The 18475-nt window shown below is 46.0% G+C and overlaps 2 protein-coding genes across 5 annotated transcripts in view; one reads left to right on the top strand and one right to left on the bottom strand.

The window, feature by feature from the left end:
• Positions 1-999: 999 nt before the first annotated feature.
• On the bottom strand, positions 1000-2944 carry LOC120895810 (protein farnesyltransferase subunit beta). Its single transcript, XM_040299467.1, has 3 exons — positions 2633-2944; positions 1577-2514; positions 1000-1509 (listed from the first exon to the last, which is right to left on the bottom strand). Exons 1-3 carry the CDS (start codon positions 2723-2725, stop codon positions 1164-1166), a joined length of 1377 nt encoding a protein of 458 aa, XP_040155401.1. The 5' UTR covers positions 2726-2944; the 3' UTR covers positions 1000-1163.
• An 869-nt stretch (positions 2945-3813) lies between these two features.
• LOC120898713 overlaps positions 3814-18475 on the top strand; it is a 97197-nt gene continuing 82535 nt past the window's right edge. The window contains exon 1 of one of the 4 annotated variants that reach the window (XM_040304921.1): positions 3814-3916. The gene's annotated coding sequence lies outside the window, so the exon portion shown is untranslated. Of the gene's footprint in view, positions 3994-18475 lie in introns of all 4 variants that reach the window. The other 3 variants (XM_040304923.1, XM_040304922.1, XM_040304924.1) reach the window with 3 other exon arrangements.

Genomic DNA, 18475 nt, shown 5'->3' with positions numbered 1-18475 from the left:
AAAAACGTGTAAAGTGTAGCTAAAAAGGAAAGAGGAAAAAGGATTAAGACGTAGTAGGCAGTGGATAAGCGAAAGAGATCGACTACGCCACGCGAATATGCCACCAAAAAAGGAAGAAAGTAAATGCGAAAACCGAGGTGTTAATATATGATGCAATAGAGCGAGTGGTAACAATAGAGAAAGAGAGCAAGAAGGCAAGAGAAAATGCGAGGTGGCATGAGTGGTGTAGAGGAAAAGATAAAAGAAAACGGAGATAGATCAGAGCCAAGAAGAAGAAGTATGGAAAAAAGAAGGGGTTTGGATTTAGAAAAGAAGGTGTGAGAGAGAACGAGAAAGCGATGTGAAATGTGGTGTGTGTTGTATTGTGAAATGTACTATTAGTTGTACGGAGGGAGGAAAACATGCAATTAATAATATATATATTGATGATGAGCAAAACATTTCTCAAGATATGGCAAATTTACTACTACTCTTTCCTGTAAAACACACAGGTGAAAAAAGAGAGAAAAAATGAGACGATGAGACAACACGAAACACGAAACAAAGAAAAGAAATGATACGTGAAATCATCAACAACAACAACAAAAAAAGCCATTCTTAGGAAGTGTCGAGAAGCGAAGAAGAAGAAAAAATAAAATCATTGATTTATTTATAAAAAAAAACAACAACGTCTTTTGGTGTATTTCATTTTTATTTTCATAATTAAGAATTTTTTGTTGCTGTAGGAAAAAAGAGGTTGAGAGAAAACTGTGTGCCCCTATATTGAGCAAATTGAGAAAGAAAAGTGGTGGCCAGATTTGTTTGCTTTCTTGCCCCACTATTATTTGGTCTTGCCAGAGGGCACAACTACTGGAAGAGCAAGGGGGCGATACACCTCCAGCAGTAGGCCGCGCCGAGTTAGTGGCTCATCTCTATAACAACGCTTTTTCGAGATTGATTGCTTGTGGATTCATTGGATTTGCTGTAAGTTATTGCCGTCTATTTGCACTCACGGGCGGGTGTGGTGGAGTAAAGCACGATTGGTACATTTTGCAGTTTATTAAAAAAGAAAAGAAAAGAAAAGAGCAATCACAAAACCGAACCTACCGAAGAGGAGGTGTCCCCTAAAATGTCTTTCAAGTATCTCAATCAGCAAACAGCCGAGGGCCGCATGCATGCATTGCTCAATATTCCGACGCTCGGCTGCTCGTGTAGTTGCTGCTGCTGTCCTCGGACGACATGTGCGACGAGGACGTTTGCCGGTCGGACTCGTTCTCCGAACAAGCGTCCATCGGGTCGGCCGATTTGCCATTGCAGTGGTTCTCCTCGCTGGCCGATCCGGGTTGATCGAGCTCGAGAAAGTACCGGTAAGCGTCCAGCGCTGCCTTGGGTGGAATATTGTGGACCGGGTGCGTCGGCAGCACCTCGTTCCGCTCGTCGCCCAGCACGAGCGGTGGGCTGTGTGTTTCGCAGTGCTGGGCGACGGCCAGTCCGCTGAGCGTGTAGCAGGTGTGGTACAGATCGGCTGGTCTGCAAAAATAAAGACACATTTCAGAAACGGTTGTGGAACGGATTGTGGTTTAAATTAAACACTTACTTGCCCGGCTTATCGATCAACCCGCCGTTGGGTCTTTGGCAGCATATCAGCACGTACTCCTGCAGCGCGTAGCGATTGAACAGGCTCACGTTCATGATGCTCTGGTTGCCCTCCGCCCGTGCGATAAGCCCCTGCACGATCGGTACGAGCGCGCCCTGCCAGAACGAGTAGCACCCGTCGACCAGCTTGTTCGTGCGGCCCTGGAACCCGCCCTCGTACGCCATCTGCCGGTTCACCGTCCACCGGAGCAGCGCCTTCAGGTCGCAGCGGTTCTCGCCCCCGAGCAGCATGAGGGCGGCCGCAGCACAGAACGAGTACCCGCCGTGCGCTTCCAGGTCGGGCGCGCCGCCAAACCCACCCTCGTACGTTTGGCATTCCGCGATCCAGCCGGACGTGCCCTCGAACAGCCGCTGCTCGTCCTCCGGCGTGAAGGAGCACAGCTTGGCGGCCGAGATGGCACAGTAGGCGCCGCGCACATCCACCTCCCCGCCGACGTGCATCCGGAAGGCGCCGTTGCTCTCCCGCACCGACCACATGAACCGCTTCAGCGAGGGCCGATCGATCGCGCTCAGTGCCCGGTCGGTGCCGATGATGCACAGCGAGTTGACGGCCGCGTACGTCGTGGCCAGGTGCGGATCCTGGCCCGGTCCGCCCCCGAAGCCGCCGTCCTTGCCGCGGCACTTGACCAGAAAGTCCACCACCCGGTCGAGCAGCTCGTGCGGAAAGCGCAGGTTCAGGATGCTGGCCGCGTTCAGTATCCAGTACACCATCCAGGGCCGGCTACTGTCCAGGCTTTCGTACGCGGTCGAGAGGCGCTCGAGTGACAGCTGCAGGTAGCGGGCATGGTCCCCCCGGAGCAGCTTCGGCAGGGTCGCGTCAAGGGCCGCCAGCTGCTCGTACCGGTCGTAGATCCGCTCGATCGATGCTTCGGTTTTTATCTACAAGGAAAGGCGGACGAGCGCGTGAAGAAAAAGAGGGTTTTCTATTTATAATCACACACACGCGCGTATCACGCACTCGCAACGGCACCGAAAAACCCCGCTGCGAAGCACGCACCTGATCAATGGAGGAGAACGTTTTCCGGCCCTCGTCGTTCGTTTGAAAGCGTTTGTACTGCGACAGCGTGCGGGGCCTCTCGTTCGATTCCATGTCGCTTTTGTTCTCCCTTCGGGGGATCTCACCGTCCTCGTGCTCGTGTTGTCGGATGCCGGCACGTGCTGCGCGTTAGTAGTTAGCTGATAGTGACTAACTTTTCGCGGAACCTAAAACGGGGCCAAAACAGCTTGCGGTACAATTTCGTCGTGTTTTTTTTCTACTTCCCCTCGCGTTTGGTGGTGTTGGTGAATAAAAACAAAAACAGTCCAACTTTTTCTGACTGTCACTTTCTGACAGCTGCTGGCGTCGCGTTTGACGTTTCATGACCGTCGCCAGCGCCTCCAAATCGGTGCGAATTTGCATCGCCGGCGACGTCGTTTTTAAGTACTTGCGACGGTTTTGCGACGGAAAAAGCTCCCCTGGTGTGTGTGTGTGTTGGTGGCCAAAAGCATAAGCAAACTCCGCCCACCCTCCCCTCCCGGAATGTGTGCATCGCTCCACCGTTACTGAAGGGATTTTGGTTTGGGCCAACGCACACGCAGAAAAAGGCTTCATCCTAAGTTAATTATATTCCTCTTAATTGTAAAGTGGAAATTTTCCACGATTTTCCTACGATGTTTGGGGTAAATAAAATTTTGTACGGAAATGATTTCAAATCGGTGCGTTTAGGGTAGCAGGTTGAAGCGGGTGGTGAATTTGAATTTCAGCGGAAATTGATGCGAACTGGCTGTGGTATTTGACTGTTTTGAAAAAGTAAGATACGTTTTTGCATCTTTGTGGAGAATGGAAATTTTAAATTTTGAAAACCTTTTCCTAGTTTGAATCGTTAAAAGCGTCAGTGACTTGCCGTTGTAACGGTTTGCAACCGTCGAAAGTGAAAGCTTTCAACCGATTTCGAAATCTTTCTCCCAAAGTTCACTACAAACCGTTAACTGCTGTTGTGCATGAACTCGTGGCACTCATTTTCCCACTGGATCGGGCACTTATTTTCCATCGAAAAAAAAAAACTGTGTAAAGAATAAAATTCATTCGGAACATTTCGGAGCATTCGGGCTAGCACGACCGTGAAATGCATCGGGTGGGCCACCGGTCCCTATCACCGAGCAGAAGGGTGCGTTCGCATCCTTCGCGTCAGTATCGTCGTGGATTCTGAACCGGCGTGAGCCTTCTTTTCGTACGACCGGACCGAATCCGGCGTGTTTCAGCCAACGGGGACAGGACCGCGCTTCACATCCAGTCCAGTGGGTACGTCACCCCGTAGTGGGGGTCACCGTCTTGCTCGCAAAGGCAAAGGAAACCGCGAATATAAAGGTTGGAGTGAGGTACAAAGCAGCCAACGCCACAAAACCAAACCATTAGCGGGTTTAATTGTGAGACCGATCGGAATCGTTTTGAGTGCACAAACGGGGGAAGAGGGGAGGGAAGTCCTATTTCTTCTTTAGCCTTTCATCCATCCATCCATTCCTTCTGTGGTGTCGTCTTCCGTAGGGAAACGAAGAATTCCCTCAACATTCCGGATTGAGAGGAATACGTTTTGTGCTCGTTTTTCCTATTTCCTAACACTCCTTCGCATTTTTTTTTTGTTATGGAAATCTACGAGGAAATCTACTGCTTCGTATGAATTAAAATCCTCAACCCAATCGGGCACATTCTATTGCTCGTATTTCAAGCTGGAAATGATTTTCTTCTTCCCTTCTTTGCGTACAAGTGCGTACGGAATCAATTAGCCATCCTAATCCCCCCCCTCCCTTCCTGTTCCATCGCTTTATAGGATCCCCCTTTCTCCGATTGAAGGCTGGAACGAGTGGTTGAATCTCCACTACACAACGTCTCATGTTCACGGACGACGACCCCGGAGACGCATTTAATTGGAAAGTGCAATGGTACGCCATGTGATAACCTCCCCCCCTGATCAGGGAAGTGATTAATTAAAAAGTGTGTGTGTGCGTGTGTGTGTGTGCAATATAAACCGAAAGCTCAATCATATGTGGAGTGTGTAGGCGTGTGTGTTTGTGTGCTGTTTTGTTCGTTAAAGATGCCTGCCCTGAAGTGCAACTTGGGTGAATACGAAACGGTACGGGTAGGGGAAGGCACAGGAAGCTTGGTAGGGTGTATTTGGCTTCACGCGGTATCCAGTTACGGTGTGTGATTGTGCTACTGACCCAAGCGGCCTGCGAGCAGTAGGTTGTGTTTGATAGCGATGAGTGTACCGAGCGATCCGAGTGAAGTGAAACGACGGCATCTGCTAGTGACAGTTCTGGATAAATCAAACATTTACCTGGTTTCGCTTGGTTCAGGTCCACGAACCTGACCTTTTGCTGTTGCAGCGCTACAGGTATTAAAAATAGATTTTTTTTTTCAACATAAAACACATATCGCAGAGATATGTTGCAGGACAATGCTTTCGAACAATTTATTCGCGTCCAACGTGCTCCAACTGCTATCGTTCGGTGCGTTCACATGTTAATGACAAACACTTTGCGTATACGCGTATAAGCTTCCGTCGCTAAGGTAACCGACCCAAGCGTGTTTGTATGCTGCTAAACTTTCTCTAAAAAAAGGATAAATCCTCTTTTAACCAGACCTTTGGAGGGCAGAGTTTGCTTTGTTTTGTAAAGCACATAAAACAAAAGCTTCATACGAAACTTTTATCGCAAACTACAAAACCCGAACCAGCACAACGACAAAAAAACTCCGTTCTTTTAATTTTAATTTAACGTACAACAAAAACACACTCCTTCCCATTCGCATACGGTCGCGCAAAACCCCCCAAAAAAGCCCCCCGATTCCCCTCGTAAGTAATGAAATATTTATTTAGCCATTCGCTATCCCTTCGACGAGAAAGTTTCCATCTCCCTAATGCTCGGCACACACACACGCTCACACACACACACACATTCTAGGGGGCTTCCTTCCTGCTGCGAAGTGTGACGGTATGCGGGGTAGGGTGCAATTTTGATTAGTATTCCGGATGGGTGGTGAAAACTTTTTCTCCTTTGCGGGGGGTTTTTAAAAAAAATGGCAAAAGCATAGCTCCAGCTTTTTTTCCAACGCACCGTTACTACTAGCCGTTTGTTTGTGGTGTTTTCCACACACTTGCACACACACTTGCACACACACATTCCACATGGACTCCTTGTAGTAGTGATATAATCGATTTGTTTTCGGTTTCTGGGATTTGGGTTTCGGGTTTGGCAGCCCCACGGAAATCCCCCCAAAAGCAGAAGGATCAATCGCTGCCCGCAACGCGAACGCGCGCGCTCTTGGTATAAGCTTTTTCATTTGCAAAACCACATCGCAGTAGGCGTACTTGCCATCCATTCGCCATCCCATAGACAAACATTCCTACTAATCGTCAAGGGAAACGGTGTCTCCTCTCACTGATGTTTGTGGTCTTTTGCGCACGGCTGTAATTGATAAGACCGTAACCGAGTGATGGTGCGCGGAACCTTCAACTCGTTAATTCGCGTGTGCAGAAGTTCATTTTAATCCCCCCTCTCACATAGTGCCATGGCATTTGTTGCTTTAATTGAATTCCAGCCCAACAAATTTGCACACATTCGCCGTTTTTTGCCGTTCCGTACCGGGTGAAGTACCGAGCAAGATTCGGGGAAGATTTTCCCCGGGAAGATATTCTATCGCCGTTGGTCGTAGCTAAAGCTCCAGCAGAGGAAACAATGTTCTGTGTGACAGATGGGACAGATGGGTGGTATGCAATTTGCCTTACAATAAATATAAGCCGTTTAGCATGACAATAGTGACAGTAGTAGTAGTAGAAGTCTGGTGCCGAAATGAAGATTAAAATGCTTTAAATTGTATTGCACCCACGGGGCGCTTTACGCTTTGCAGGAGGGTTTAATTTCCCTTCAAGACCAGGAGCTCCCGGTTCCCCCGGGAGGGGTGGATGAACAAAATCGTTAACAAAACACAACTTGGCGGGTTCCGAAGAATGCAGATTCCACACAAACACACACACACACAGTTTTGTGTGTGTTTTTTTTTCTTTTCCCCCCAAAATTCCACGACGCACTCGTGCGCAATGATTGATGGAGATTCCATCGTGCCTTTTCCGTATCCCATTCCCCAAAGGTGCGCACTGTACAGTCTTCCGCAAGATCAAATAACTTGACCGCAGACGCACGAAAAGCGCGCGCAAGCAAAAGAATCAACGAAGCGTATCGCGCACAAAGTTTTAGCAAAGCTTCCAGTTGAGATGATTTCGACGCACTTTCTTCGCAAACAAACATAAAAAAAAACCACGGCAAACCGGCTAATGAACTGGCCGTGTTTGACCAGGAGCCGAACTATGGCCAAAGCTCAACCACAACAAAAAAAAAAAAAGGAAAAAGAAAATGTGCCAACCAATGTGGTGGAAAAATGGAAGTTTTCCCAGTTCGATTTTGGACGGGTCTGTTAAAGTTTTATCTTTTACTGCTGGATGGAAAGAGGGAAACGGCGGGAAAAGCACGCAAAGCATTGAAGAAGAAGAAGGGGCAAAATGTGAGCAGCACGTGTCGGCACCGGGAAGTGTGTGTGTATGTTTCGTATCAATTTGTTCGCATTTGTTGGGTGCGCCTACCAGTTGCTACGAGGGCACGAGCGGTGGTTTGAAAATGGTAATAAATTCAAAAATCAACTCACAACCCTTCAAATCAAACAAGCTTAGACACACACACACTCACACATACTCACACAGGCATTTGTATTTTCAATTGAAAGCGACAACACTTGCGTAAGCGCGCGCGCCCGCGCCCGTGTGTGTTGCGTACGTGCTTAGCCGTCGCTCGGAGTGGGTTAGCAAAGGAAACTGTAGTAAAAAAAGTATTTCTCTAACTGATTTTCCGTACACATTTTCCGGCGTCCGATTTCAAATATGTAGGAGATGTATGTTTGGCTTCACGTACGCAACCTGGTGGGAACTTTCGAGTATTCGGTGGTTGGTCGGTGTGAAGCTTACGAAACCATCGCGCATTAGTATGCCTGTCAAGAATTCACGCGCCGCTGGAAGCGCTGGAAGGAGTTCGCGTTTCGGGGAAGGATTTTACACCACCAGCACACACGGCAGCAGGCAAATGAATTTATTGTTTGATCTAGACAAACGGTGCGTGTGGGATGTGTTGGCCGTCAGATGTGTTTGTTTTGATGACGTTTTAAATTGAGGAGTGTTTATAGAGTGGCTTACAATGAGCGAACGCGCATGGGGAATACATTATTGACGCACGTTGGCGGAGATCGAGCTCGTTGTTGCAGTGAGAACGATTGTGTGGAAGGAATGTACTAATAAACATAACAAAAAACGGTACCACTTTGGAAGCTTCTCTTCAGATGCAATTGTTTCACTAATCAATCGCTTGAAATGCATGCGAGAAATTGTAATTGCAAGTATTTGGAAACTGTTCCAAACATACTTACTCAAAATTGCAATCAAAAGTGTCTATATTGCCATGATGCCATATTGTATGATTCAGTATGATTAACTGGCAAGAACCCAGAAACGGACAAAGATACAACCCGGTTCGTTTGCTGATCCTGATTTAGTTTGCTTTATCCTATTTCTTTTCCTAACAATTTGAAAAGCTCTGCTTCCTCTTTCCATTCCTAGATTGAAACTTCCTTCAATCTCAACGCACAATATTCACAATATCGCGTCAATCGTCATTCTTCTCCTTCTATTTGGCGTGAATATGCCTATGTGACTGTAAATGTGGATATGACGACAATTGTGCATATGCTAGCCTATATAGGCTTCCGAGACTTGCTTAGTAGTTAACCGGATAGTCTATCTTTGCTACGGCCACATTAAGTCACTAATGCTCTAATTCATAATTTCTTTATCTATGGGACAGTCCCATGGTACAGTTCTCAACTCGTACGACTCCAATAACCTGCTCGTCATGGGTTCAAACCTAGAATTGATCGTCTCTCCGTAGCAAGAATTAACTATCTATCTAGCTGCGTGGTAATGAATTTAGTCACGAAAGCCTGCAACACTGCTTCTAGACGACCCAAAACATCTTCCGCGACAATTTCTGGCGACACTTTCTAGCTGTCAAACCGTCCTTGTTTTAGCACGAATGTATTGCTTACTTCGATCGTAATGTCGCGAAACGCGAGCATTGTCTTTCTGTGAAAAATTCACAAACCAGCGAGAGTGCATAAACACCTACAGGGTCAAGGCTACAAAAATTATCCAAGTAAGCCGTATCTGGCAACAACACACTAACCAACATCCTCTCACTATAGAGTAACACTGATAAGTAGCTCTCTGTTGTGAGACGATTGAAAATGAGATTTTTTTTTGTATTTATTTTTAATAGAATTGTTACAGGATGGATTGATTTAACAATTAGAATGAAAAGAGGGATTGTAAACTTTTATTTGAGTACTTTTGTGATGCAGATTCCGGTGATTTAGGCGTTTTATTTATAACGAAAAACGAACAAACACTAGTTGAATCGTACAGTTATAAATTTGTTTAACAATAAAACACCAAAAACTGTATAAAAATACAATGAGTTCCCCACCATCTTATCATCTTGATGCACCTCTATTAATGACAAATTTTGTTGATGAAAATAGAAAGAATTATTTTGGACCAACTTGGTGGAAAAATGAATAATTTTCATAGAATTAGTATCCGTTAGAACCGAATGCTATCTCTCTCTCTCTCTCTCTCTCTCTCTCTCTCTCTCTCTCTCTGCCGATAGAGAGAGTCTCTATTTCTTTGTATCAATTTATTTTAACCTTCCAAAAAGCTCGATCTTTTCTAATTGGCCATTTCAACCATGTAAAAGCAAGCAAAAACCCATCACCATCAGCACAAGCAAAACAAAAAAAGACCTCAAAATCTGCAACCATTGCTCTAATCATGTAGCAACACAGTGTACCTTTCCAGCAAAAAAAAAACAAGCCCCCCCCCCCGCAAAAAGGAGATAAACATAATTACACCCATCTGTGTCTGGATCCAGCCTGTGATGAATAGAATTTTCTATCCAGAAACGTCCAACCCGCCAACGCACAGCACCGAATCGAATCGGTCTGTGGTTCACAATAAATGTGGATTGAAAGGACCGAAGAGAAAAAAGACAAAAAAGAAAGCGAATGTAAAATACTTTCATAGTAATTACGCTGCTAGTACACCGCTGTCACAATCACGGGTTCGTTAGCGCACCAAACGGCACGGTACGGCACGGTGCATGGGGTGCCTGGAATTATGTGGGTTATAATTTAATTTTACATTGCACAAAACCAGTAAAGAGAGAGAGAGAGAGAGAGAGAGAGAGAGAAAGGGAAAGTGCTCATCGTCGTACCGGCCCGGGGGTTGTTACTAGGAAGGATGATAAACTCATCATCATCATCATCATCGACGCGTAATTTCGGTCTCAAAATCAGTGGCCGTGCAAATGTGGTCGGTTTGGGTTTGAATAACATATTCCGTTCGCCTCACACTGTTGCCACTGTGGCAGCTGTTCTATCCGGTGTATCCGACGGTACGGTACACCAGGCTAACAAAAAGGGATTTCAGTGTAGCGTGTAATTTTTGAGGTGAAAAGAAAAGGTTTGAGAGAGCGCACACGTGAGAGAGAGAGAGAGAGAGAGAGGACTGAAAGAGACATAAATAAAAAAGAGATAATGAGTGTAAGGTGCTTCGGTTCGCACGGAACCACCAACCACGATGACCTTGAAAAAAAGGGGTGTGGGGGTGTTTTGGGGTCTTAAACAACCCCGGGTGCTGTCGTCAGCTTTTGCATTGACGCAGGAAAAGAACGCAAGGGATCTCCACTTCAGCATACTCCCATGAAAGAAGGAAACGGGGTCGATGTCCGTGCTTTTCATCACGAGACACTTCAAAACCCCCATAAATAGCCCAAAGACCCAAAATAATCCAGCCGATTGGTTTAGAAAGCAAGTTATTAATAGGATAACTGCACGCAAATGAGGCTACGTTTTCACAGAGGCGCCCAGTGTTATCCTTCCTCACCTTTTGTTTGTTTTGCATTACAAAAAAAAACATCTTATTTCTGTTTGTCATACATGGGGTGTAATTATCGGGTAGCACAGGACAACCGTGGGCAAGATTGCAGTACTCCGTGTCAACGCATTTTTATTACAAAACACACACAAAAAGCCTCCCCGCAAGCAATCGTACCGTTTCTATCAAACCGGGAAGTAATTTCCGACACCCATTAGCCGGGAGTCCGAGCGTTCGAGGGTTTTTGGGGTCCGCCGATTGTGCTAATCGCGTGCAATTAAAGCCATACGCGACCATTTCCACGTTGCTGTGTTCTTCCCTTTAGGGCGCCCTTTGCACTTTGTCCGAACACAGTCAGGTTTAGGTGGCCAGCGAGCAGGTGAAGGTGACCTCCACCGGGGCAGGACCGATAAGCAGGTCAGGTTTTGTTGTTGTTTTTTGTTCGAATAGTTTGCCCCATGGCATTATGCGTAGTCACGGTGAGGCGGCCGCAAGAGCCGCAAGGAACGTTTCCACCGGGGATTCAACCATCGTTAAGAGTGTTAAATGCCATCTTGCTGTTGTTGTGCTGTTGAGCGCCGCAATCAAGGGTGTAAAAGCAAGAGTGGCAGTGCTTTTATTGATTTTGGGGAGGGGAGGGGGGAGTAGTGCACGATAACGGGATGTGATTATTCGTGAAGGGATAAAATATGAAGTTACAATTGAGTGGAATATTGTTAGCCTCGTTTGTGTTAACATCTGGAAGGAGGCACTAACTCGCAGGGGCCACAATTAAATGTAACCTTGTGGGAAGCTTTTCGGTTCATAATTTAGACGAGCTATTCTGCCATTTTCTCTACGATAAGGGAAAGATTTGAGATTTTTGGTATTTTTCTTATCGAAACTTCCTTCCAAAGGCTTCTTACTGCACACAATCGAGTATGAGTGTACTTCATCATTATGCGTGTGTGAGAGAAAGAAGAGAAAACGGTTGATGGGTTTTGGGCTAATGTCTTTTCCTAGACCTTGAAACATAAAATTACAACCTTCCTGTAATTACGCTTGATCCTTTCACCAGGCAAAATTAGCTACAATACACAGAAACAAACAAAAAACTGGGCAAACTAACGCTAGCACCGCTTCATATAAGGCTAATGTCTTTCGACTCTTTTCGTTCAACCTGTACACAGACACACGCACACACAGCTGGAAAGGATTGTTTCGCGCAAACATCAGTTGTTCACTTGTAGCCGGTTGAAATGCTTCCCGGTTTGTCGTCGGAGTCTCAAGGACACAAGGCCGGGCCTTTGCAGCGGCAGCACATAAAAGTCCGTGCTGATGGTTGAATGGATGATGGAGTGCTGCTTGAGATGTGTTCCGGTCCGGTTTCGCGTTTTCCGTTTTTCGCTCAAGTTGTGTCGATGTGAGGAGGAGCACTGGCGCGTTTACGCTCGAGGAGTACTGGAATGCATTGCAAAACAAAAAAAATGTGTGGCGAAATGTGTATTGGGTTAAAAAATTGTTCAATTTGTGCTATAGGTTGTATTTCTCAACCAGTGAATTGATTGCAGCACAACGCAAGGAAGCTTTCCCTGTAATGGAGACGCATGGTAGTTTACGCAAAGTGCATGGAGGCGCATGGTGGTTCACAAAAATGGCATCAAAAATCGGCTTTCAAAAATAAATTAATCAACAAAAGTTCACTTCTCCTTCTACTCACTAACAAAAAACTATCAAATACGCATGAAGCTGTATCCCTATTTCTGTGGGCAAAACTTATCACTTTCCCTCTTTATTCCAACGGCAGCGAGGAAACACTTTGGCATATTTTTGTTTTCTTAAGTGTTTTCACATGATGCACGTGTAAGCACCGAACCGATATGGCCACCACCCCGTGCCAAATAAATCATGGTACATTCAACCGCCACCCTCTCACACTCAGAGCCGCGCTTCGAAACCAGAGAACCGGAGGCTTTTTGGCAAATGAACGAACATCGGCTCGGCTTGGCGCTTGCCGGAAACGGGCTGCGTGTTCGTTCCGTTGCGGCGCAGTATTAACATCGTACGTGCTATGGTCTACGCTACGCTGTTTCACCTTTTCATCACAATTTTGGAGGAAGTGGGAGCGTGTTTTTTTTTGTTTCTTTTTTTCACGTTCACGTCTGTGTCGAAGGTCATACGTTGGGTGGGTAGCGGGAAGTGTGAATTTGGAATATGGTTTCAGTTGTTTATCATTCAAACCGACGAACCGTGTGTGGATGCACGGGGTCGAAAAGTTCATCCAATGTAAGCAACGAACGGAAACAAACGGAACAAACAGTAGCTAACCAGCTAATCAAAACTGCTGTCTGTAAGATCTGTTCAAATATGGAAGCGTTTGTATTGTAGCGCAGTGCAGACGCAGGGCGGATTCTGCTTTTCACCATACACACTGGCTGCTCCTGCTCCTCGGAAAGCTACCCTTATATGTAGTGGTCCCTTTGAATGCAATCATATCGTAGTCGTAGGTGGTAGGCGGACTTTACTCGGCTTGGTGAGTAAGAGGACGTAGCTGCTAGACTCGCAACTGCAAGTGCAACTGTTCGCAGCACAGTGTTTCCGCTGTCTCGAGCATATTTAACAACCTTCTGCCACGGGTTTGGTCACGGTGCGGATGAGCATGTTGCTTTTTACGATCACGCGGGCTACGGCTGGTGTAAGTGTACGAGTGTGTGCTTGTGTGTGCTACTACTACTAACCAGCAGCTCGCATAAGGGTGATGATGAGCGGAATGCGTAATAACAGCCACTTTGTTAGTACTTTATCGTTCTCTGTTGAGTGGAAATCCGAAGTGCAGCAACAAAAAGGGGGAAGCTTTTTTGTGAGCTTTTGCTTGCTCGGCACACATTGCAATATAATGGGCTGTTCGTACAATGTTCATACACACACACACCTACTTTCGCAAAGCACACTTGGATGCTGCCGCGCTGTAGCAATGAGTGATTTACACTTTTGATTTACTTTTGCCGGGTCGTTACCGCAAATCCGGATGTACAGAGCTCATTTTCCTGTTCCTTTGAGCATGATACAGTGCATTCTTAAGCCCTTTTACAGCTCCCTTTCCACTTAATAGACTATGAATACGCTCAAAGTTGGAAGAGATTTAAACAAAGCCAAACATTTCTGTCAATTCACTCGATTAAATGATATGCCACGCACTTCCTATCAGCGACCACCATCTTCAATGGCTTCCCGTGTAAAGTGGTTCCGATTTACACACCAAACAGAAGAGAAAAAAAAAGAAAAAAAACCCAACAACAATGCCTAATGCCTAATCGAGGCAAATGAAACTCTTCCTTCTCGTCCCTCCCATTCTTATCATTATCATCATCGTCATCAACACTGTCGGCGTGATTGTCAACGTGATGTGTCGGCTTCATCATCCTTTAATCCTTCGAACGGGGGGGAAAACATTTGCCTCGCGACGTAAACAACAATAGCCGACCCAAATTCGTCTTCCCGTTGCCACACACGCACACACACACAAACACACAGTCGGTGGCATGTTTTCGTCGCATGCTTCGATTATGGCACGGATGCGCGTCAATTCAATCGCCCTTCAGTATCGGAAGGCTTCGGGGAAGCCAAAAATAGGCACACCGACACAGTGAAGGAGCAGTGGAGAAGTCACAATAGCACACAGCAATCGACTGGCTGGCAGGGAGGGAGGGAACGAACCGGTAGTGCACCCTTGGAAATTCCGGCTGACGGCATGAATTATCGTAAATTATCATCGGCTCCGGGGAAGTTTTGTCTTGGGTACAACTTTTTTTGTTTTTTTTCGCTTTTAGGGGGTAATTCCCGTTCACACATTAGCCTACTAGGGATGTTTGGTTGTTTACAGGCTGAGCTGCGCCAGATACAAACAGCTGGTAAGGGTGACAAATGAAGATACATCGCTTTTGGAAGACCAATTTTTGAAGTTTGTTTTTTTTTGTATATTTCGGGGGGAAAACATCTCCAAATCGATGCGTAAAATTGAGAGGCAGTGGACGTTTCTGTCATGTTAGAAAATGACTGTTGACGGCAGTGTAGATTTAGGTACGTGTGCTCCCTTTTTGCGTTCGTTTGAAGTCTTGAACTACAAACCCCAACTGCCGCCGTGCTCGTGGATAGTGTTAACGATCAACAGCGCTGGATCAAGCGCTGGATCAAATACGTTGAACTTGACAGGAAACTGACAAGATTTCCCATGTCTTGCGATGAAAATGGCTACTGGCGTTCAACAAAAACACATGACAGCCCCAAACGTGCACTGTGTGTGCGCGTCTTTAGGTGCAACGTGCTAGAGGGGTCGAACGTTTTCAGTCTGCTGTGAATATGACTTACATCATCCGTTTTGTGCTTTCAGATCGTTTTATGATCGAAATTCGAAGTGATGACATTGATGTCCTATGCTATGGCGTGTTTTTTTGGCAGCATTCCAACGCACGCGGGAATCTCTGCCCTTCCCGGTGGTGACAAAGTTGCCAACATCAAACGAGACAGATTTCATTCGCGTCACTACAAACAACAAGCTTTAAGGTCTTTTTTTGAGGCGCACCATTTTGGTCGAAAACATCTAACAGCACATTTGCAAGGTTCGAATGACGAGAAGCGAGAACGTGACGCCTTTCTACCGGTAGTCCGGCATTGTGGAAAGTGTGCTTTTCTGCGCGAGCTCGCACAACACAAAGCAGAACACGTTTAGTGCAGACAAATTCGTAGAAGTATAGAGAGCAAGATGTCGGTCGGACATCGGTGGACAGTAGAATGTAGAAATGTGTAGTTTGAATTCGATTCGACAAATGGCAAATTGTTCCTCCATTGCTTGATCTGCTGGTTTGTTGGAGGGGGCTTGCAAAAACAAGACAAAAGCAACAAACACAATCCACATTGCTGCCCATCAACAGATGTTACCGGTTGATGTTAGCATGTTTGCTTTAAAGGCATGCTATTTTGCAACATTTTGTCTTCCCCCATTAGCTATTCTGTCTACAGCTTAAAAACAAGGGGACCAAAACCGAAAGCTGCTCGAGTGAAAATGTTCTGCAAGTTCTATGACAAAACAACAACAGTGATGACACAAATGGAAAAAACCATCATATACAACATATACACAAACACGAATGGAAGGGTGAAGTAGTGAAGTAGTACCTTCCGGATGAGCTGAATTAGACACGACACGCTGAACACAATCCTTCCCCATTGGTTTCGGTACGATGAGATGGTTACGAAAGAGGCCCAGCGAGAGAATAACCCTCCATCCGTCCCCGTACCGAAAGCCTAGCGCCTACAACGGTGCGCAACGCTGCTTTAAGCGCGATGCAATGTTCAACATGGATGAAACAGAATGATTTATGATGCGTCATACACACATGCGCTACTCGCTATTAGTGGGTTCATGAAGGGGACAGGTAACACGCCACGCTTGGTGACACTTTGCACCACGTTGCATCACGGTGCAGAGGTGTATGGATTTTTTTGTTTGTTGTTGTACCACTCCTGTCTGTGTGGCTGTGAGGTATTATTTCGTCCTTCGGTGGTTTTCTACCAACTGGCAACTGTGGGGCAAAGCTCAGCACAAAGGTGATGCGCTCCAGTGCAACATGTTTCGTTGCAGCAGGCATTTTATTCATTCCGAAGAATAATAGAAGCTGCTTTTCCTGCTCATTGAACGCGTGCAGTGTGTGTGTGTTGCTTCATTTTAAGCCGAGTAGTGATAACAATAGTATAACAATAGAAGACAAAACTGAAGCTAAACTAAATGATACGAAGCGGAACATTAATGCATTGTCTAATTTGCATTGGCTTTGGGTCACACAACCGTAGGTGGAACTGAACTGGAAAATTAGTTTTTAAATGGGTTTTATACGTAATGAATCAAGTACAAAAACCAATTTTTAGTAAAAACCCAGAACAATACAAAAATAATTAGTCATGGGCATTGGTAGCAAAAGCCTTGAGCGCTGAGCCCTAATTCATGAGCAGTTTTAAGCCGTTCGTTTGTTTTTACTTCTTATTAAATAAAACCAAGCCATTTTTCGCATTTAAATTGTTCTTGCAATAATCCAATTTTTCTAATGACAAAACACAGCCCCTTGGGTCGAACTCCGTTCGATCGCTCGGAACCAAAGCCCAGACGAGCTTCCCGTCGGGCCGAGCACAACCGATCAAGCCGTCCAATTAATTATCCGCACCTTGGCAAACAACACCACGTGCCAAAAAACAAACATAGCACACACACACGCGCAACACGGACAGGTACGTCCCCATCCATCGCGTGTTTGCACCGCTATGCGAACAAATCAAATTTCCAAAAACCCGAAATGTCCTGTCGGTCGTGTTTGGAGATGCGGCTCGTTTACGGCACCGAAAGTGACTTGATTGACGAGAATCCATTTAGCAAAGGCAGTGTGAGCAGTAGATGCGGGTAAGTGGGGGGATGAAGTGAAGAGGGTTCCCCAGGACTTACGGTAGAAAGGAGTGTGCATGTGTGTGTGTGTTTTTGTCTTTATCACTACACTTCGCTTTAAAAAGCCGCCCTCTTATCCGCACGGCAGAAAGCTCACGCAGGATCGGAAATGAGAGCACAAGCACAAGCTTTTCGACACAAAATTATAACGCACTTGCGAACGCACTGACACGCGATGAACACACACACACACACACACACACTGACTTACAAATTCGGGGGGTTTTGGGGTTGGAGGTGGTGTTACAAGAGGAGGGAAGAGGATCTTACTTTGCATAATGGAATTATTAACAACGTTGATGATAGCCTCCGAATGTACGGTCTTATGTCGTCGTCGTCGTCGTCGTCGTAGTCGTCTCCCCCAATATCCGGTGGATTTGCGAAAAAGAGAGAGAGAGAGAGAGAAAGAGAGTGCTTTTACAAAGAGATGGAAGATAGAGCGGCACACACACACGGTATGCAAGCGACCGGAAAAAAGGATCTGCTCTTCACTGCCAACATCGGTGTGATGGCTGGGTGGGTTGATGGTCGACACCCTGCCCACCATGTGAATTGTTGTGTACGGGAGAGTGTGCAGGTACAAACAGACACATACACACACACACACATACACTAAAATATGGTTGGTTGGAAAGTTTCGAAATTGAATTTTATGCTTCATCTCCCTGTCCCCACGGTGGTGGAATGTGGATCGGTTTGCCAATCTGACGACAGAAAGGTGACCGCCGGCCGGACCTAATAGATCCGACCGGATGTACCATAGCCGGGGTTCGTTTCCGAGGATGGCCTGGGTTTCCTCCCCCCCCCGCTCCCTCCCCCGAGATATGCACAGGTTGTCAAACATGCTTAGCATGGAAATGTTAATCCACCGCAACTCGACACCTCGTTTGAAAGTTTTCTTACCTTACCTTACTGTCCATACATCACAGCTCGAGCTTGAGTGAGTGTGAGCGGGGCTGTGTTATTGAAATCTTCGAAAATGGACAGCGATTGGATTTGTCTGCCTATGTCACTGGCAGAAGTTTGGAATAATCAAGCAGGAAACAATTCTCGGAAACAACAAACCAAAGAGAGAGGGAAGAGTGTGTGAGAGAGAAAGCGTGGGAATAGCTCTTGATGTTGATTGAAAATGAATATATAGTATTAATAAGATTATAGGGCGCACGACCTTTCTGGGGTTCTGCCGGGTCCAGTTACAGCTACGGGTTTGGTTGTGTTGAGATGAGTTGTAAACGTGTGTGTGTGTGTTGAAAACAACTTTCATCAAACTGTACTAACGACACAAGCTCATTTGCCTAAAGGTATGCAATTGGCATGACATTGAGGACAGCTTAAGGTGAATCTTCTATTCGGTGTGCGA

This window comes from Anopheles arabiensis, chromosome 2, assembly GCF_016920715.1.
Source record: "Anopheles arabiensis isolate DONGOLA chromosome 2, AaraD3, whole genome shotgun sequence".
Taxonomy (NCBI): domain Eukaryota; kingdom Metazoa; phylum Arthropoda; class Insecta; order Diptera; family Culicidae; genus Anopheles; species Anopheles arabiensis.
Note: the sequence above shows the minus strand (reverse complement) of the source record. Positions and strands in the feature narration are given on the sequence as shown.

Coding starts and splice junctions, on each gene's coding strand:
- LOC120895810 (XM_040299467.1), bottom strand. CDS start 2,725: ATGGAATCGAACGAGAGGCCCCGCACGCTGTCGCAGTACAAACGCTTT. Junction 2,515..2,632: donor CGTTCTCCTCCATTGATCAG/GTGCGTGCTTCG, acceptor CTTTCCTTGTAG/ATAAAAACCGAAGCATCGAT. Junction 1,510..1,576: donor TTGATCGATAAGCCGGGCAA/GTAAGTGTTTAA, acceptor TTATTTTTGCAG/ACCAGCCGATCTGTACCACA.